At 40.1% G+C, this 21,371-nt stretch overlaps 1 protein-coding gene across 1 annotated transcript; it reads right to left on the bottom strand.

The window, feature by feature from the left end:
* Positions 1 to 1,611: 1,611 nt before the first annotated feature.
* Positions 1,612 to 21,367, bottom strand: CCDC150 (coiled-coil domain containing 150; the record flags this gene model as incomplete). Its single annotated transcript, XM_009700017.1, is given in 25 exon segments — positions 1,612 to 1,758; positions 2,340 to 2,459; positions 3,455 to 3,569; positions 3,696 to 3,712; positions 3,859 to 4,020; positions 4,100 to 4,168; positions 4,757 to 4,933; positions 5,540 to 5,666; positions 6,368 to 6,497; positions 7,190 to 7,302; positions 7,688 to 7,857; positions 8,341 to 8,534; positions 9,064 to 9,148; positions 10,961 to 11,029; positions 13,190 to 13,367; positions 13,557 to 13,678; positions 14,214 to 14,321; positions 15,303 to 15,395; positions 16,242 to 16,285; positions 17,873 to 17,972; positions 19,453 to 19,569; positions 19,814 to 19,882; positions 20,456 to 20,631; positions 20,727 to 20,922; positions 21,230 to 21,367. Coding segments are annotated over 25 exon segments (3,036 nt in total), but the record flags the coding sequence as incomplete, so codon positions are not given.
* Positions 21,368 to 21,371: the final 4 nt, after the last annotated feature.

The raw sequence follows: 21,371 nt of genomic DNA, 5'->3' as shown, positions 1-21,371 counted from the left end.
TCATTCGGCATGTGACCCACTGAGCTGCATCACTTGCTAAAGCAGGTATAGCCAAAACTGAAGGTAATACTAAAGTTAAAAGATACTGGGCTACGTTCATCCTTCACAATGACACCATATCTTGGTGCTTTCCACCCTAAACCCCAAACAGGTTTAGAAGAAGCAACAGGATGTGTTGAGCCTGGACTAGTTTGGCACTATACAAATATAAATAGGAAGTTTAAAGGCCACAGCCATATAGTCAGACCTTGCGTTTCACTATACAAGGGAATGGCAGATGCACGGCTCTCGAGAGAGCAGGGGCTTCTGGAACAAGGAAGGGGTGAAGAACCAGCTTTTGAGGTATACCATCTGTCAGTAAAAAACACTCCCGCGGAGGGAAAAGAGAGGGGTGGTTGGTGGTGTTGCCCTGCCAATGTGCAGCACATAGAAGGGCAGCTGCCCTATGCTTTGCCCTTTTGCACAGGGAAAGGTCACAATCATTTGTCCTTTTGTTAGGCAACCTACTTCAGCATTCAATATAAACAAAAGTGTTAAACGGTAAGTGCTCTTTGAGAAGACTGTTTTTCAGCTGTGATTATTCTACGGTTTGAGTTCATAGCAAGCAAAACTGGATTACAGTTTTGACTGCTGTTTGCCTGAGAGCACTGTGGAGGTAGAGAGGCACTGCCTGTCCTAAGCCACCAAAACAGCTTTACAGAGTAGGTGTGACACAGATGCCAATTGATTTCTGAAGGAACCAGCTTGACTGGGACAAACCTAAAGCCATATTGCATAGGCCTGCTTTTAAGCAGCACAATTTAATGAAGCTCAGGTGTGCATTAGCTTCAATAGTGTGCTCAGCCACCCCTTGTTCCTTAGAACAGCCATTTGCTTCAAGGGGGAGAAAACTGTCTATGTTATAATCATCCTCAACATATCACGCTATAGGTCATCTGCTTCAACTACTCTGTCCGCAGTCTGTTGTTCCACAGTAGGACAGGTTGAACAAATTCCACTAATTCCTATGAAGGTAAGATGATGTGTGGTGGAATACCTAATGAATTCCTTATCTGCTCCTAAAGTAGCCCAAGGTTTACATTCTCTCATGACCCAGGTATCAGCTACCACTAGAAGCAGCCAGTCCTGCCAGTTCCTCCCTGTCCCAGTCACGTCAGCATCCAGCCACAGACACATGACTTGGTCTCCAGTAATTCATGTGAACCCTCTGTAAACCAGCTGGAGATTTGTTTTGATAGCATCTGCCAGGCCTTAGACTAAAGCTGGTAAAAGAAAAGTGATGAAAGCCAAGATGGAGTGTATCAACAGCCTATTGTTTACAGTAATAATAGAGATTGTTTTGCTAGAAATAGTAGTTTTGTTAAGATCAGCCTCACAATGCAAAGCCCCTGAGTCAAAAAGACAAGGTGAGAGGTATGAGTCAATTCAAAGCAGAGTTTATGACTTAACGTTCATTACCATTTAACATTCAAACAAGCATTCCTAGGTCCCCTATATATGGATGCCCTGAGAGCACCTTTTCTTTGCAACGCCTTCTCAGTGATACAAACCTATCTATCTAACTACGTCCGATCAAGTAAAGTTCCCTGTTCTTCCAGCACCTGGGTTCTGTCAGGAAGTCTCCTGATAGCAGGTGGTGCTCTCCCCGGGCTGGGAATCACCCCACCGAGTGAGCTCATTTCCTGTGAGCTGGAGGCATTGGGTCCTTGCCCTGCTGTCTGGGGAGGCATGAGTGAGAAGCTCTTCTTGCTGCTTCTCCTGGGAAAAGATGCAATGTTTTAGGAAGCTGATGACTGGGGAATCTTTGTCATTACTAAAGAAGAGATTAAAGTTTTAGCAGTTTACATACATCTCTGAAAAGCTAAGTACACAGCTATAGAAGAACTATCAGTTTTGGAGAAGGCTCATGAATCTACACAAACAAGGTAAGCATGGCTTTGGAAAGGGTATCTGTAAAAGGTACAGAGGAGGTGAAGGAGAACCACCAAAACAGAGGTGAGTGCAGAGAAGAAAACATGCTAGCTGTTAGCTTTCAGACAAACATTTGGTTAATGAGCATCAACAAAACAGGAGGTATGTGCAGTAGAACTTTTCTAAGTACAGAAACAGTGCCTTGAAGCTATCTTGTACCTGTAATATTCTTTGCTGCTTAAATATGTCCTTTGGCAAAAGAGGAGAAAACAAACTAAACTAGAAGAGGGGTCTGTTTTCCACCTCTGTGTAAGGAACTACAAAAGAAAGTTTAGGAAACTGAAATCCTGACTGATAAGGAGCTGCCAAACACTGCCCCCCACCTATTTTCTTTGCTTCCCCCTCAGAAATTAATGTGCTTGCTTTACCTCCTTTTTGGAGCTGCTCTCTTCAGGGTTCTTTGGCTGGCAGTTTTCCACATATTCCAGCGGCAGGCAGCCAAACTTAGATTTGAACCAACGGTCAGCTGCTTCTAGGCTAGCTGTGATCTAGGCAAGACAGTGTCATTAGAACGGGAGAGAGAACAGCTAATGCACGCTATGTTCCAGTTTTTGATCTCTGTGCAAGAGGCAGAAGAGCACACAACTCCAGTCTTTCTCCTGTACGTAGGGGCGGGAGCTCTCATGATGCCTTCCTGCCATTGCTGTGAAAAGGATCCATCAGAGAGGTGCTCGTTACAAAGCTGCCCCTTTCTTAGGGGGGTAATGAAGTTAACATGGGTCTCCAACACAGCCTAAAATACAGAGGCGCTGGGAAGAAGGGGGGCAAAAAATGGCTGCTGAGTGCAACAACCTCCTGAGTAAGGTGAGGGAAGACTAACTTTGCCTGAAGAATGCTGTAGAAATATTCTCTTGCTATGAAGGTCTCTTTCTAATCCCAGAACAATACTTGGACTGATAAGCAGCATGTAAGACCTCAGGCTGGGGCACCTCTATTACTTTTTTAAGTTTACTTTGTGCTGGTTAATACCCTATAAAACATCTAAACCCCTAGATTGTCACCCCAAACTACTACAATAATCCATGGAAGCTACAATAATTTGGATACGGTGGTACAGCAGTGCGAGGATGAGGTGATGCAAGGACAAATGACCTGTTGGGGTGGGGGAGGAAATGTGGTTTTGCATGATGTCACATACACAGTAACACAAGAGCAGCTCAGGGGGGCAATTTACTTGGCCACAACACTTTGGGCTGGTTGGTTAACACAGATATCCCGAACCTGATAAGAACAAAAGGCTGTGGGCGACAAAAGCTCTTCTTACAAACCCTACTCAATTGAAGTGATTCCCAGAAAGGATAAAAAGTTTAATGTTTTTTTTTTTTAAAGTATCATAAAGGCCACTTAGTTGAAAAGGCCAAGGATGCACCTTGCTCTTCACCAGAGGCCTACACCTGAGATTGAAAGGGTTACTTGCTGCATGTGCTGAAATACTATCTTGTTACTTTCAGTGAATTATTATCCTAATGCTAACTAGTCTCACCTGTTCTGACTCCATGCTGGCTTCCCTCAGTTTCTTTTCTGCCTCCTCTTTATATTTCTTCAGATATGTGACGTTTTTTCCAGTTTCTAGGTAGAAAAAGAAGTAACACTGATTTCTATAGAATTTTTTCATGTTTTCACAAACAAAAAATTGCAGTCTAACAGGACTCTCCAATCTTTACTGTAAACAGCTTAGAGTACTATCATTAAAAAAATCCTGTCTCCCTGTGAATGTATGTTACGTTGTTCCTCGGACTTTCTGGAGCAGACAGAGTAAGATTTATAGGAATATCTTTTGACTGAGCTCATGAAGGCTTTTTACAATCTCTTCTACAACCGCATAGATTTTGCATCAAAATGCATCCATGGGTGTCTCGCCACTTTTTCATGCTGTTAGCACTTTACCTGACATTCATTTTCCATCTGCTGCATTTGCTTTCGCTCTGCTTCCAGCTGGATGTCCAGCTGCCTGTTCTGCATTTGCACTTCATGGTGGTTTTTCAACAACATTTGCATCTTGTTCTGCACACTCTTCAACTCTGACACAACTTTCTGCATGGCCTGTGACTGAAGACAACACAAGAATGAAATTCCAACAACATTTTAGCAGATCAGTCTCTTCAGAAAACTGGTCAAGCAAGCTCACTTGTTCATAATTCTTCTTCTGATACTCCTCTCTTATTGCTTCCATTTTCCTCAGTTTAGATTCAGTCTCCTGGAAATTTTTGAGAGAAACAAAACTTCAGGAATTTTTCAGGCTCACTGGCTGTTACTTGGGAACTATTTCTGCAGGCGTCTGCACATTGTGTCCTTATTTCTTACCCTATGAGACTGACGTTAACAGAACCTATGCCCCACCAGGGGAAGGGGAACAAGCAGGTGGCAGAGTTGCAAAGGAGTCTAGGTTCTCATTTAGGATCAGGTACCAGTTGAACCCTAAGTCCAACTAAGCTTTAAAGGATGGCAAGGGACTAATCACTACACAAGCAACACTTGGCCCAATCAATAATTAAACAGACTGTAGCCACAAAATGATAAAGAGGACAAATGCTGCTATACAATCTAATCGGGGGGTGGGATTCTATGCCATCATATTTAAGGGGAGGGGGGATCACAGGAGAAGCCACACAATTACTGTAGCTGCTATCAATCCATTCATCTTCCGTTCAGAATTTGAGTCCAGAGTCAGTTTTATTTTCAAGTCTAGCTCCACTGCAAAGGATTAAGAGCAGTCCTACGCAGTAGGAGAAAAAAAGGAGTTCTCAACTAGGACATCTATCTTTATTGAAAAACGTCTGCATACCTTTACCGTTTCTGTGTTAGCTTCACAGGCCAAGCATTGTCTGACTTGAGCTCTTTGGCTCTTTAGCTTGTAACCGTACAAAGACTGTTCCAGCTCCATGACTTTCTGCCGCAGCTCCCTGGTAGCAAGGGAAACTTCAACCAATTCGGAGGAGGATTTTTCAAGGCACTTCTTTAACTAGGAGAAAGAGGAAAAAGTGATTTCACACTAACTGTAAGAATTGGTTCATTCTATACAACAATTAATAAGCAGAACACCTAATTGATTTGCTGTATCTGAAGCATGCTACAGCACCTGGTGGTCTGAGTTTCCTTTAATCCCCTTCTAACAAAGAGGAAAAAAGTCAATGCTGGGATCTCAGTAATACTAAGGTTACGCTGAGCTTTATGATCCAGCCCTCAAGAAACAAAGCAGACTTTCAAGCCAGTATTTTCTCCCTGGAGATTGCTATACAATCCCAGATTATCCTTTTGAAGTCACTGGAATGACTGACATCAATGTCTAGATCTTATGTACAATGAGGTACATAGTGCTGGGGGATACAGAGTGGTACTTGAAAAAGTTAAAGAAAGCACAGCTATCACTGTGTGTGGCCACAAAAATGTCTGTCCACCACATGACAAAATTCTGTTTGTTGTATACAAGTGATGGACAACTCCATGATGAATGGAAAAGGAGACAAATATTTGTCATGAGCTGCTCTTGCTCTGTTGGGAAATTGTAAAGCAGCCCTCTTTCTCTGGAAATCACTCAGTGAAATCTTTTCATTCTCTCCCATTTCACCTCAGCAGATTCTTGACAGGCAGCTTTCCTGGAAGCCTCTTGTTCAGTTTGAAACTGCTTCTTCAAAGACTCTAATAGTTCAGCATACATCTTTTCCTCAGTCTTGGCTTTTTCCATTAACTCTTCCCTTTGAAGAGAAGAAACAAATTCAGTTATTCACGTTTATATTGAATATGCTTTATTTTTTAAACACAGGAATAGCAAAGACAATTCCATTGTACTTACTTTTGTCTTGGATATACTCTCTGCACCATTACTTTTAAGGACTGGAATGTTTTTTTGAATATTTCATATTCCATTTATTTAAAAGGAGGTTCAAAATAGCTATACAAGGTAAGTAGACTTTTTGGAAAAAACACTTTAGGACAACTTACTTTCCTTCAGAAAATGAAATGGCTAAGCCTGTTTAGACAAAGGGTAATGAAGAGATTCAGACTGCACCTACACTTATGTTTGAGGTTTTACTTCCTAGCGTACACTTCTGAGTGGGGAATTTAACCAGCTGTCCTGTGCTCTCCTTGCTATAGCTATTGCCGGCCGCTTGGAAGAGGAAGCAGTATGTGCTGTCCTCATGGAAAAGCTGTTTGCAGAAGGGCCATAACGACCCTAGGTATGCCATTCCTCAGTACGGCAGAGTGGGTCAAAGAGTCGTTATGGAAAGGAGTGAACGAGGCCATTTCTATAGCTCTGCATGAATCTGTCTTTATCATGCTGCTGGCTCAGCATACAGTCAATGCTGACATTGATAGATTAGTAAAGCCATAAAGCTCTGATGTTAGCGCAAAGTAATGTTTCTGCTCAAGTGTTGTATCATGGATCTGGTCTTACCTGCCGACCATCAGCCGCTGATGCTCAGTTTCTTTCCTTTTCAGTTCATACTGAACTTGGATCAGCTTGCTCTGCAGGGCATTATTGAGCTGCAGAACTTCTTCCAAATGATAATCAAGTTTCTGGTTGTCTGTTGTAGCAATTTATAGTGCCCTACAAAGTGGTTCCACCTGTGCAGTAAGAACAAATCAGATTTATTCTTATGAACAAGATTTATACAAATGAAAAAGCTCAGAAAGGAATATTTTTTTCCTTCCCAGTCATTATCAACTTGCAGGAAGTAACTGTGTGTTCACCAACTGTCTGATCACAAATGTCCTAAGCACAGGCACCTAGATGGGAATCCTTACAATGTCAGTTCACTGACTGGCTTAGTGAGAAGGATCAGAACAACCTGTCATATAGCCATGACTTTCGGGGGGGGGCTTAGAAAATGTTCTTTGCCAATAGTGAGCATGTTTGGGTTGTGAGGTAATCCTTTTGACACTAAGTATTGTAAGGAGAGATGAAAGCCATTCCTTGGACTCTTTTCCCCTCCGTTCTAATAAGAAAAAATTAAAGGCTATATAAACTTCCAAAATCTCTGTTCATATTATGTATCCAGCTGCAGACTGTAAAACCTTCACCTGTGCCACAGAATTTTTCTTTAGAGAGGAAATGCTTGCCTCCTTCAACGCATGGAGAACTATTTTCCTGCTCCACAACCGAAAATTGATAGAATGCTTTTGGCTTGAGTCACATAAATGTGTCACACCATAGTGTATTCAGGAAAAGAGAAGGTACTTCACGCAACACCAAAAATGCAGTGGTGGCTGTTACTACTGGAAAACACAGTCTCCACCTGGCTGCTCTGGTGCTTTCCCATGGCAACCAGTTTGGCTTGGCAATGTTCCAATGCTGTTTCTAACCTCTGTATTTTCTGTTCATTCTGGCTCCTGAAAATGGAAATCAGATTAAAAAAACCCATGCATTAAGTCTACGCATGCACCCCTCTTCTGAAGTGGTGACCATCTCACAGTTTGATTCTCTGCCTTAGCCATAGCAAGTTTTGCCTGTCACTGAAGTGAAATTGGTTTTTCACGTGCTTTCCACCAGACACACAAGGTCTGCCAAGCTTGCAGTTAGCTACAAGCGCTTGGTGTACTTGGTTCACCAGTACCAAGTACGTTTCAGTGTTGCAGGAAAGGACATGGGAAACTTTTCCAACACACTTGTCCTGTAGCTTATTTGCCAGAACCATGGGGAAGATACCAGTCTTCAACTGTTTCTGTCCTCACCATACTGCTGATAGACCGCAGAAACTGTGTGAGTTTCACCTACTTGTCTTTTCTGAGGTTGCTGATTTCAGCATCCTTGTGTCCCAGCTCCGTTCATGCCACATCCAGAGCTGCTTGCACCTTCTCATGAGAAGCTAACACATGCTCCAGCATGGCTGTCGCCTTACTGTTAGCACCCTTTGCTGTGTCCCGCTGGTGCTGCAGGTTTGCCATCTGCAGTACAAGAAATCATTAGGAAATGGAGCAGGAAAATCGGTCCTCTATGAATTTTATGAAAGGATTCTTTTCTAAGTAACCTGCATGCTTGCAGCCGTGCCAAGAGTATGCAACGGTTCTGAACATGGAAATAGCTTCCTCTAATTACAGAGCCTTTGTTCTACCCCTTGAGCTTTAAGCTCAAGTTCAGTGTGTGGTGGGGTTCTTGGGTGTTTTTTTGTGGGTGTTTTAACTGATAGTTCCACTGCTTCTGAACTCTTGGCACCTGGGCTTCAGGAAGTGCCACAGATGCCTGATGCTGGATTTTTAGTCAAAACCAGTTGTTGATTCTAATGTTGATTAGTGTAAGTTTTCATCTGCATCTCTTTCAAACAAAACACACTCAAATGTTTTGGTCCTTGTTAATTTTCAGCCATTGTCATCGATCAGTCAGTTGGAATTAACCATCATTCTAACTTGCATTTCATGGTTATCACTCACCACATTAAAGTCTCCTTCATTAATCCCAGTAGAGCATTCAGTTTTCAATGATCTTGGAGTGAGAATGGCTAGTATATTGTCCAGTTTTTCGCCCATGTTATTTACAGCATTTATGAGAATCTTCTGGCTGACCCTAGGACAATCTCCACATTCAGACACAGAGTTTTCTGAATGTTCCTCTTCTTCAAGATGAGCTTGGTGTAAAGCAGAGCAGTGAGCATAAGCACGGAAATCGGATTTGATAGTTTCTTCTCTTGAGCCTACAGCTGACCTAGCATTACAATCAGGAGGCTACTGTTGCCAAGACTTTGCTGGCAGTTCTTTTCTTTTTAGTACCATTCCTACCACAAAATCAGTCAGCCCTTGGAGGCAATGAAGATGTGAGTACCAAAACCAGAAACTGAAAAAATACTCTCCAAAACATCTGTTCACTGGAGCAGAAGTCGATGCTTCATCTTGTTCCTAAGTCTGCGTTTCTTCAGGAAGATCTTTAAGCTCTCTTCTGTGGTGCTTTCCACAGCACTTATCCAAAGTCATGTGAGTTCCCTCTGTATCTTGGCAACAGCGAGACACAACACTGACTGGAACGTGATGTCAGCCCTTGACACACTGCAGACAGCACAGTCCCCTGGTTCTGAGCACCCTTCTGGTCTGCTCCCACTGTTAGACCTTTCTACAGCTAGTTTGCTAGATCCACAAACCAATGGAACTGAGTGTTTTAACTTTCCCAAAATCTGAAAGCATTTGGGTCATGGATTCCAATTGCCAACATAATATCCAAATGCCTTTGACTATCTGATGGACCATCCTGCATGATGGAGAATAAAGTACAAGAGAAACTTTGATTCATTTTGCTTTCTGGAAATAGAAGGCAAAAATAGGGCCTCCTCTTTTCCAGGGAGGTGACCTAAATGTGGTTACATCTTCCGTCTAATTTCTAGATCAATGGAGATTATGGATATGACTGACAGTTTGTCACTTTTGCCTCTTTGGTTTTCCAACTCAAAATGATTACAAGATTAGTTTGGTACCTGAGAAGCAATGGGAGTCTGTAAAAAGCATTTACTGTTACCAGTTCATTCTTGCTTGTGAAAAGTCTCAATGCAGTTCCTTGAACTTACAGCTTAGAACAGCGAACTCATGACAGAGCAGAGGCCACTTCACAGTCTTACACCTACAAGCTTGGTTTCCCTGCCCAGGATAACACACCTCTTCTCTGGACTTCTGTCTATTAAGACTGAGCAAACAGACTGAAGAAGAATAACTCTCTGCCCCCAGAAATAAAGCTTGACAAATATTATCTACAACTCTTTGTTCTCTTACTGGGAAATAATAATAGCTCCGGAGGACAATCTTTATAATCCTCTAAACTTTGTGTTTTCTAGCCTGAATACCTGCAACTAACTTGTAAAAAACCCAGCTCCGTTCAGCTGAGCTTCCATAGCTCTCCTGTTTATTTTGATGAAATCAGGTTCTGTTTCCAGTTGCAGACGAGAATGTTACAGTTAATGCTAAAGGTATACTCTGTTCTTCAGGAAAAAGTGTGTTGAATCAGATTTCTAATGGCTATGTAAGCATCAGTTATACTGACCCTAATTCTGAGGGTTAAGTAGTTCCCAACGTTCTGTTTCACCTGATTGTGTTTGATCTCTATGCAATGCACTTGCAAAGCTCACTATTATCTAAACGTGCTTCTACAGCTCTTCCTCTGGCTTCTGCACTTCAGTCCTAAGAGATGTGGCAAAATAGCTCAGCTTTCTTTTAGTGCAGAAACAGAAAAGCATTATCTTATCTGGAACACAGAAGCAGAGTGATGTGACTATGTCTCTCTGCCCAGAGCCAATAGTTTCTTTTCCCTGAGTCTCACAGTAGAAGCAGCAGCATGTGAATTGCCTCTAATTTATAGTTCCATAGAAATAATTCCAGATTAGAATTCACCTTGTTTTAATCTAAGTATGATGTCTTGGTCACTTCCTTCTGTCACTACCATCAGACGAAGGACTATTGCATAAATGTAGCTTTCTTGCTCTCTAATAATCACTACACTTTCTGTGCTGTTTTTAGAAGAAACTCAGGAATCTTTGCACTACTGCCCCAAATTCTATGACATAGGTCATGCTGAAGTAAAAGCTTTACTTTTAGCACCTCATTTACTGTCTAGCTAACTTCTGCTTAAGAAAGCTTGCATATGCTGTTTATTTTTGCTTACCACCATGTTTTGCCTCCCTCCTTACTAATTTGTATTTTTTATAAAGTCTTCCATGTTTCTAATCTTTCAACCAATTTTCTACCCATATATTTTGTTTTAATGCCCCCTGGTGGTTCTTAGCCATCCTACTATTTTCACACATAAGGAAGTTAATTATCGTAAACCCTAGGAATGCTACATCAACAGCATCTTGTCACCCAAAGGCAGTATGAGCAGGATTGAAGATGATTTTGACACAGAACTCTCTTCATATATGTGAGTGACACCACACAAATAAATTAAGTAGAGAAGATAAATAAGCATTTCCCTCCAAATTAAGTATTGAAGAGCTAAGGTTAAACAACCTTATCTTAGATGAACATAAAAAAAAAGTTTCCCTTTTGAGCTAACAAATAGGATGCTGAGAAGTACCTGCAGTTTTCCTTTATCACAGGTCAGTTTATTCTTGCTGTCAGTCAGCTCTGCCAGCACCTGTTGCATCTGCTGCTGGGCATGCTGAGGAAAAAAGAACAGATGTCACAATTTTGTGTTTCTCCCTGAGTATTTTAACTTTCCTCTGATGCTTCAGGTATAAATTTTCAGTTAGGTGAAACACTAGAACAGATTAAAAAAAAAAATCCAAATGGCATAAATTCCTCCGATAGCTTAATGTCTAGGAAGAACTGCTCAAATTGGTACCTTTCAGATGGCCACAAGAAGGCGACTGTCCTAGAAGTACAGGCAACAGAAATTGAAAGATGAAAGGAACCTTTGACAACAGGGAACAGAGAAGCAAAAATAATGAGAAGAATGAGAAGGCATGGACAGAATTAAAATGACTTAGAAGGACCATAAAGAATACAAAAAAATTAAAAATTGAGCAACTTTTAAAGGTTCTGAATGCTCTATTGATTCACATTCCTTAATAGATGACTGCCAAGGGAGTTGGACAGAAAAAAGATACACATATGTTACAGACTAACTACCGTAGAACTGTTACTTTAATTATCAAATAACAAATATTCAAAATGTGTTTCAGTTAATTCTTCTTTAGCATCGTGATGTTAGGACCTTATCTGCAGCTAAGTGTTTCTTAGGCTCTCCAATGTATACAACTGGTCATTACATCCAACACTGTAAAAAACCTCAATGGTAAAAGCACTGGCAGCACAGTATTACTAAGCTTTTACTCGGCTTTTCTGGAACCAGCTGAGTATGCTGATCCAGGTGACTGACACTAGTAGTGAAAAATAATGGAATGGAAACAAGTTAAAAAAAGGAATGAGGTCCCAAGTGCAAATTTGTCCGAAAAGGGCATAAAACTGTGGTTAATACAAGCTGTATACCTGTACTAGAAAATAGAATGGAGTCATGGGATTTCAATGACATACCTAAATGTCCAACACCTGAAGTTCCATATAGTCCTCTTAGATCATCCCACACAGACATCTATAAAGATGGAGTAACATTTGAGGTATCTTATCCTTTTGTTTTCCATTTTCTCCCCTTTTTGATTCCTTAAATTGATCAGCCACTCTCCATAAAATACAGATTACTTCAAAGAGCACCTTGATTGCTGCTACAGTTACTTATCAGTCAGGTCATTAGTTATCTACTTTATTAGTGGCCTACCTGCTCACGTACCAGTGTAGCCAAACAATCCAATAGCCTCTTATTCTCTTCCTCTAGTGTTTACAAAGTGAATTTCATTGAAATAATTTCCAGCTATAAACAAGAAAATCATACCACTTTGGGATTTCCACAGTCTCAATATACGAATGTCACAAACCCTTAGCACTACAAATGGATTAGGTATAGTCTCTTCTGTTTCAGAGAGCTCTTCCGCAACAGTGGAAGAATCATGCTGACTTAAGTCACAACACTAAGGAATTTCTCAATTATACCACAAACGCTATCTGTCCTTTTCCAGGCTATACGTATGCAAGGAAGCTACACAGGTAAAACATCTAGGAGAAGCTGAAAATTATTTATCATTTGCCCTAGTAGCATAACAAACTTATTACTACAAAAAGGGCCTTGTGTAGGCAGCAGTAGGCTTGCTGCTCCAAAGGACACATCCATATAGACAAGAAAAATATCAAACAGCAAAAGTGAACAATATGGCTATGGTAAACATCACATTATTTAGAAATAATTTATTTGAGAGAGTAAGGAAAATGAAAGGAAAACTTAGAGAAAGACAACACTACATTTAAAGAACAGCCATATATACTGCAAGATACCTCATTCTCTGCTTTTTCTACTTCCAGTTTGTTCCTTTCCTGTATTGTTTCATTTGCTGTTGTGCTTACCTGTCAAAAGTAATGTGAAATCATTGTCATCTGCAAACATCCAGATTCAGAGAAATACTACACATCTTCAGACCAGTTGATCTGAAGGTTCCAAGTCAACTCCACAGTTCAGAAATAATATCTGCAGAGCTGTCCCATCTTCTCTCCCATTTCATGCTTCAGAAAGGAGACATTACAAGTCAAATAGAAGCATAGTAGGAAAGGGGAGAGTGTGTCACACTTGCCACTAAATAGCAAAAAAAAAAAAATCATTCTGAAAGCAAAACTGGTATGTAAGTAAGAACCCTAGTGATGTGGGTTCGAAAGCAGCCTTCAGGAATATAGCTTTAAAACAGTAAGTTTTCTGTACCTCCTGTTGAACATCTTCCTTTTCTGCCAGCAGAGATCCCTTCTCTTGCAAAGCTGTCTCAAGTTCACCTTGAAGTCTAGCAACAGTACTTTCCAAAAGCTTTCTCTGTGTGGTTGCTGCCTCCTCAGCAAGGCTTGCTTTCTGCCCATATTTGCCATGCTCTGTACGCAAGGCCTCCCTAAAGAAAGACAAAATAGCCAAGCTGGAGTTGTAGCATAATAGAAGGACAGAAGGTGGCCTCCATATTAAATACCAAACTGGCCCTTCTGTGTTAATAAGTAACAAGTGCTAGAAAAGCAGAAATCAAGGTGGTGGGAACGCAACGGAGGAAGGGGAGGCTGAGGCTGTGGATGAGAAAACTCCTCACAGCTCTCTTTGAAGCTAAGCCCTCTCATGCTGCATGCTCTGCAGCTCTCCAAGAGTGTTGGCATTGGAAGCATTCAGAAGCCAGTCTTGCTCTTGTAGCTTACAAGCCTTTTCTTGTTCTTCCTAAAGAGGAAAAATTACCCAGGCAATAACACTAACATCAGAATGATGAGGGATGAGTAATTAACTTACAAAGCTGTTCATTTGTCATTGAGCTCCTACATCATCCCTATAGTTCTGCATGTTGTGGTGTGCTGCTTCTTGAATAGGGTGTCAAAGCTGAGTTCACCCTACCTAGCTTTTATATGTGTATTTAATCTCAGATCCTTATTACTTCCACTCAGCTTCTGCATTTACAGTACTCACAATGCCCATTAACTCCTACTTTCCTCTTTCTCAGTGGTTGTTACAGGATGTTACTATAAATACTATTACCATATTTACACTCTTTATCCATAACGCGACTTCTTTTTTCCGTACAGAAAAGAAATCTTTGCTGAAGGACACGTTTTTATCAACACCTTTATAGAACTTCCACTGCCATATGTCAAGTATTTTACTGTATTCCCACAGATTATCAGTATTAGGAATTAGTCTGTTGTCTAATGTCTGAGCTGCAGACAGTAGTAGTAGACTGCTGTAGTAGTAGACTACATACCTTAAGCATGGTCTGATGATCTGAAATGAATTTAGCATTCTCCATGGCAAGACTTTGGAGTATGGTGCTGAGGTCTGAGCATTGCTGGCTTAAGTGGTCATTAAAGACCTGGTTAGATAGAAGGAGGAGGATGATGACAAACATGTTTTCAGGGTTTGGGGTTTTTTTTCTGCATAGTAGACTGTCAGAAACTTATTAAAAATCTCTTGCAGAAGTGGAAAAATCCATTTTAGGTAGAAAGTGTCCAAAAAAATTTCTTCAGGTAGTCCCAATTTATGGCAGACTTATTCCAAGGTGTTAAAACTTTACAGTAATCGGAATAAAGAGAACATAGTTTAAACTACCAATCGAGTACAATCACTTGCTAGTTTTGAAGCCCAGAAAAAAGTAATGTTTCTAAGGCAAAGAAGGCAAAAATTGAAAAGAGACCCTTACTAATTTCATAGTTGAATTCTTGTAGATAACCAAAGAAAAATGGAACTTTCTGTGAAAGACATATCCAAATCCCATTACCAGTGAATACTACCCAATAAACAAGTCTCTGTTGGGGAGGAGGGAAAAAAATAGAAAAATGTTTCCAAGACATGTTCTAAAATGAGGGAAAGTAGAATAAACAATTTTTTTGAGAATGTACTGAGGCCAATCTTTTGTCCCAAAAGGCAGAGGAAATTTTAGCCAAGAAGGTACTCCATATTTGACTCATTAATAGAAACATATTCATGTACAATCTAAAGGTGCAAAGGAATATAACTGTACTACTTCAAGGGTAGACAGAGGAGGGAGCAGCAGTAGTTCTGCATGTCCTGGCCCCTGAAGAAGACACTTTCAAAAAAAGCTGCCTCAAAATAAGTATTGGGCAGAAAACTTTCCAGCCTTAAGGCCAGGAAATCTGGAACAGTTACCTAGGCTAGTGACTGAATTCCTTCACTGGAAGTTGTTCATTAGCCTGCATTACCTGAGGGCACTAAATTTCATCTCCTGACCTGCATCTGAGGCTTCCCAGTAAATGCATAATCATTTCTCCCTGTAATCACTTGTTTTGTTATACTTCATTTCCATTTTAGAAACAAGAATAGCTATTCTTATTACCTCTACTTTCTGTGCTGTTTCTCACAGGGCAGTCATTTTAGAATGAAGTTGCAGGTTCTCTTTACATTGTTTGCTAAAGGACAGCTGTGCATTCTAGGGGTCAATAAAGCAGAACATCCACTGAGGAAAAAAAGTAAATGTCATTAAGTCTTTGTTTCATACTTGCCTATTTCCTTTAAGTTATTGTCACATGGCTATGTGCTCTTGCAAGCACCAGACATGGCTCCTATAGTGCAAGCCTCTTTCTGAAATATACCTTGAAATAACAACCAAAGTGCTACCTGCTCTAACTTAGCTTTGAAAGTTGAGGGTGACTTCACATCCTTCTGAGCTCAAACTTACTAGTCTTCACTACAATTAAACTCAATACTTCTGAATTTAAAAGATGTCCCTGCCAGATGTGGTACAATTTACAATTGAAGGAATCCTTTGCCAGCACTGTGAGACTCCACGTCTAAGCTGAACTTTTACTTCATCTTCACTGAAACTTACTCCTTCAGAGAAGACTTCAGACAGCACACACAGTCCCTACACAGACAGTAAGCGTACTTCTTACCTCTTCACCCGTTTAGTACCCAGTTGACCAAGGTTCCGATTTTTCTGCAGTATTAATCACCAATCCATCTATTTGTCTCCTTTGGATGCAATATTTGTGCTACCACAACTGTGTTTTGTGGTCAGCTCTAGATTTCCAAGGAAGGCATTCACATCACTGTTTTGATATTCCAGTAGAATACGAAAGTTAATCTTTCAAAAATAAGTAGGGCAACCCCAAACTGGTAAAATAATATAATAAGACACTCTGTAGCCTTGGTCACATTTGGCATTTGTCCACATAAAAATTCTGCCTCTGAAGTACTGCAGGTTTGAAAGGCCCCATATAGGCTGTTCTGATCTTTATTTAGCTATTCTCCTCACCAATACTCGTTTACAACTTACTTTTGCTTCTTCACCAAGCTGGGAAATGATACCGTTCCTGGAGTCTAAAAATAAAAAAGAATGTCAGGACACACTTTGTTATCTGTTTGGTAATTTTAAAAGGTGACATTTTGATTTAATATTTGAGTTTAACCAAGTTACAGAATATGCCACAAACAGGTAAGACTTCTACAGATGTGTTTTCTTTAACAGTTTTCTTCATAATTTCAATATTTCAGCAAAATTACTTTTTAAAATTAATTCCATAAATTAATTGTAATTTATTTAATTTTAAAATTAAGCATGCCATCATGCCAATCTCCTACACATACCGCTTCTGTGATTGCTTGAGCAAATCAAACAACCCTAAGTCTCTTATTCAGCTGTCCAGTGTGTAAGCAACTGATTTTTCCTGACTATAACCCACAGCCCATATGCAACTGTACAAGTTTTTGTGCATTGACAAAGAACAATAGTTAGATCTCTGCTTAAGCCACACAAATCTAAAAGCAGAAGCATTTTTGTTGGAAACTGAATCAACCTGCCTGTAATAGCTACTCTCTTATTCTACTGTGCTGTATAACATACTGGAAGAAAAGGAAAACAAGAGACAATTCAGCATGAGCAGGGTAGGGAGGGAAATCTAGCCAAAATATTATGACATCCAAGGCATCATGAAAGGATCACTCAAAAGTTCCTTCAATTAATGAAGTGAAAAAGCTTTGATCAGCAGGATTATTTGATAAAGGAGTAAAGAAAATTTGTATGTCTCATTTGTCGTTTGCATATGGATTTGTTCTGCAGGAAAGAATTCTTCTGGCATCGTTCTTCCCCATTCAGCCAACTCTGCCACATGACAAGTTTCTCTTCTCTTGCCAGGCCTTACACAGAAACACTGACTGCCTTTTGTGACCTGCGGGTTAATTATCGCATGTGTGACTTGCCAAATAACAAACAAAACATATGGGAACTAGGAACACTTCTGTAAAAGAAGTAGCTAGAAATCTGAAATAGGTCCTGAGGAAAGGATCACAAGAATAATAATTATGCTAGGATTTAGGCATGGTTACCGTGAATTGGGAATAAGGAACAGACTTTAGGTTAGGAACATTTACCTTTAATTTTGACAATACGGAGCTTCCCCCTACCCTGGAGTGCATTAAATGCCACTTAGCTCCCTTATAAGCAGCTACTTTCACATCAATAGACTGGGAATCTAAATGAGATCAACTAGATGCTTGTCCTTATGCTGATGTTTAATAGAGCATGTTTTTTTTTAATCAGCTCCTAAAAGACTCAATAGCAATTGGCATTCTACTTGCACATCAGTTCAGGAACGGTTTAACGGTTTACTTGTTAGACAAAGTCTCCTCTGAAGAGAATTTATGCTGATGTGAATCTTTTCCTATTATTGTTGTGTATTTGTTACCCTGATTACCACTGTTGTCAGTTTCCTTTAGGTAAGAAGAGGCTTTAGAAGCATCACATGCAAACTAAAGGCCTTTAATATTTCATCACCTCTTAAGCTGCCCTCCATTCCTGTTGACCAATACACTTGCCACAGGTCTGGAGGACCTCAGTCCTTGTTTCCTCTCGCTGTGGATGCAGTGAGAGAAGGGCTAAAAAGGCATGACTAGAACCCACTGTCATACCTAGCTCAGACTTCAGTTGTGTGCACCGTTGCTCTAGTTGGGCAGTTCTTTCCTCCTCCTCTTGCAGCTTCACTCGGGCTAGCTGGACATCTTTACGCAACTCTTGGCAGTTCCGTTGTTATATCTTTACCTGCAATGATATCACAGATTATTCTTTAAGATGCAGAATTCAGTCAGGCAAACCTAAGCAAATTTCATAGACTGAAAAGTTGATCTAACTGGAAAATATATATCCTAATCAGCTTCTCCTCTCTGCTTATCCCAATCTTATGCAGAAGACTTTTATGGCAAGTAATTCAATTTCTATATGTAATGCTGTGTATGTATGCTTCTAATCATCTTTACATGACAGGCAGAATCTAACAAGTTTGCACAATTAAAGATTACAGAAAAGATCAAGCTAAAAAAGATGAAGGTGAATGCAACACTCAAAGCACTTAACAAGTCTGTCTCATGCCATTTTGTGAGGAACTTTCTTTGTTTTAACGCTATCTAATAAATATACCACAGGGTCAGCTATACCCATCAGAAAGTGATACATGAATCAAACTAAGCCTTTGCTTCTCACATGATGTATAATTAATATAGTTCAATAACGTATCCATCATTTTTCCGTCTGCTGTAGAAGAAGACAAAGATGAAGCATGTAGGAAAAAAATCTAGTAATTTCCAACAGAACTTTGCATGTTTCAGGAACAAAGAGACATTGACGATCATCATAAAACTGAAAAACAAAACCCTTAGTTATTCAAGTTTTGATACTTTGCTATTCATTTCTTTTATTCTTACTAAACTGTTGCTATGAATTCAGAAGTGTTAGAGTGATTGCATGTGGCTTTTGTGTGTGTACACATGCAGAAAGGGGGATTGGTTTTGTTTATGTGTAAGCCAGTTCATTTCTACCATGAACTATGGTCCCTCCCCACACTCCAAAATAGCTAGATAATACAAATACAGCTGAGAACAAAAATCTAGCTTTGTCACCATGGCAATTAACAGAGAAAACATTCTTACTCCCTGAAGGTTTAATATCTCAAAAGAATATTTTTCAGAAATTGCATTTTCTAGCTATTTCTATCTATTTATCAGTACCTGAATTATAAAGAGGCTTGTTTAGCCTGGTGAAGAAGAGGTTAAGGCAGAATCCAGTTGTGGCTCACAAATCTGAGAGATAGTTAAAAAGATTATGAAGTCAAACTCTTTTCAGTTGCATTGAATGATTTACAAAGGCACAATGGTCCCAAAATTAAGCTTGGAATGTTCAATTCGGATGCTAGGAAAAAAAAAATCTTAACTGGAACATTACTACAGAACTATAAAAAAATACCTAAAACAGCCATGGAATTATAGTCCTTGAACTCTGCTAGACAAATCCACCACTGCCCTAATCCAGTGTTTGTGGTACTCCTACTTTGAGCAGGAAGTTTGACTGCATGATCTCTTCTGATCAACATTTGTACAAAACGTTGCAGTTATAAAGTGTTTTAACTGGTTTCTAGGAATGATGTTCAAGTTCTTGCTCTTCCTCCCAGATGAGAAAATGAAGAGAGACACAAAAGATGAGTGAAAGTTTCTCAAACCTTCTTCCATTCTGCTTCTACTGTTGTTTCCATGTCCCATATATGGCACATAACAGTTGCTTGGGATTCCTCTGAAGACTCCCACAGGCTGCTCTCCTGGGACAGCTGCTCTGTTAGCTAGAAAAAAATAAACACTTTCTGATCCAGGTCTAATTAAGTAGACTGAATAAATACTTCGAGATCATACATGAAAGATGTTCTGTCTGGGTATTTAGTTATTAGCATGGCTGGCAGGTTCCTTTGGGTTTTGCACATTCCAAAATTGCACCCAGAATATTATTTTAAGGATCACCGTCTTCAAATCTTTAAATAATACTTGGCAAATTCAGCCTCCTGCTAAGCTCCTTGCTCTTGTACTTACCTCCTGAAGTCTACAGTTAATTTTCTGTTTTATGTTCCTCAGTTCCTCAGCTGCAACCATGACATCCATCTAAAGAAGATGAAAGGAACAGATATTTTTATCCTTTCATGTTCATAAGTATTGCAAAAGCAACAGGTATTATAAAATGCAACTGCCATGCTAACACCTAGAACTTGATTTCTATCTCCAGTCTGATGTTCTCTGTTCTGAAGTACTAAATATAAGAGTGCAAGCACTAAGAAGCAACACATTCTTTAACACAATGAGACTGCGTGACATACTCCATTGACAGTCTCTTTAGGGAAGATAGTAATAGAAGTGTAAGACCGAAATACCAGAGAAATGCAAGTTCCTGGAAAAACAGAAAAGCTATTGAGAACTCTACACAGGAAGGTTAGGATGAACTTAAGTCATGAAGACAAGAGAATTACAAATCTCAGATATTTTTATTCTTGATTTGCTATGCTAATTGATGGAAGCATAGATTCTCATTATCAAAATTATTTGCTCTTATTGCCAACAATATATCATAAACTCCTTTTTCCAGCTGAGTATACTTTCTGTTTAACTATGTCAGAGGTGAACGCACTTAAAAACAAGTCTGTTTAATACTTGAAACTGTAAGATTGTAATCTTTTGTACCTTGGATGCAGTTATAATCTCCAGAGCAATACTCAGTCTCTGAACTTCTTGTGCCTTTTCTTCAGCCTCTTTCATATCACTCAGGTGTTGGGGCAACTTCGTTGCTTCTTGCTGTACAATCTTCATTTCTTGCAAATGCTCCTTGAGGGTTGCATTCAGGCGCTGCTCCAACTGGGCTGCCACAAGGAAAAGGCAAAAAATTTTCATTGACAGAAAAAGCATATGGAGGGACAATGAAGAACAAAGTGGTAAAAAAACCCTTTTTTACTACCTGCATGCTTGGGATTCAGTTCCTTTTCTAGCTGCAGCCGGAAGATGTTTAATTTCAGTGTCTGTACAACACTCACTAACTGACACATTTGATTCACCAGTGTTTCACAGGTTTTCCACAGTGTATTTTCTCCCACGAATGCTACCCTGGCCTGCACAGGGCTAATGGCTGGGTGACTAGCAGGTGTTTCTGAGGTCTTTGAGTGGAAATGATCGAGGCTGAAAGGAAAAAAAGACTCATCTACTCTGTGTATGCATATCGAGGGTTTGCACAGATGCATTACAGATGCGATTAGATTAGAAACAACATTTCATAGAGCTCAAAAGTGTCTTGTGATCCCAGGATGCTGTAGCCCATTCTCGCTAACTCTGCTGGTACCTGCTCTCTCACGGAGCAAAGAGCAAAGCGTGGCAAATGTGTGCAAAGAGGAACAAGATGAGAAAAAATCAAAAAATCGTGAGCTCTCCAAGAAGAAAAACAGCTTAACCCTGCTTTCTCCCTACCTCTGCCCCATCAATGCTGAGCGCCTCCAGGTCTCGCACCAGCGCAGTGGTTTGCTCTTCCACCACCCTCATCCTCAGGTGAAGCACCATGAAGGCCTCGGGCGCGGTCGCCCTGACGTTCGTGGGCATGACAGCTGGCCTG

The sequence above is a fragment of the Cariama cristata genome, unplaced genomic scaffold (genome assembly GCF_000690535.1).
Source record: "Cariama cristata isolate BGI_N322 unplaced genomic scaffold, ASM69053v1 scaffold18185, whole genome shotgun sequence".
NCBI lineage: Eukaryota > Metazoa > Chordata > Aves > Cariamiformes > Cariamidae > Cariama > Cariama cristata.
This window is presented reverse-complemented; position numbering and strand designations above follow the sequence as displayed.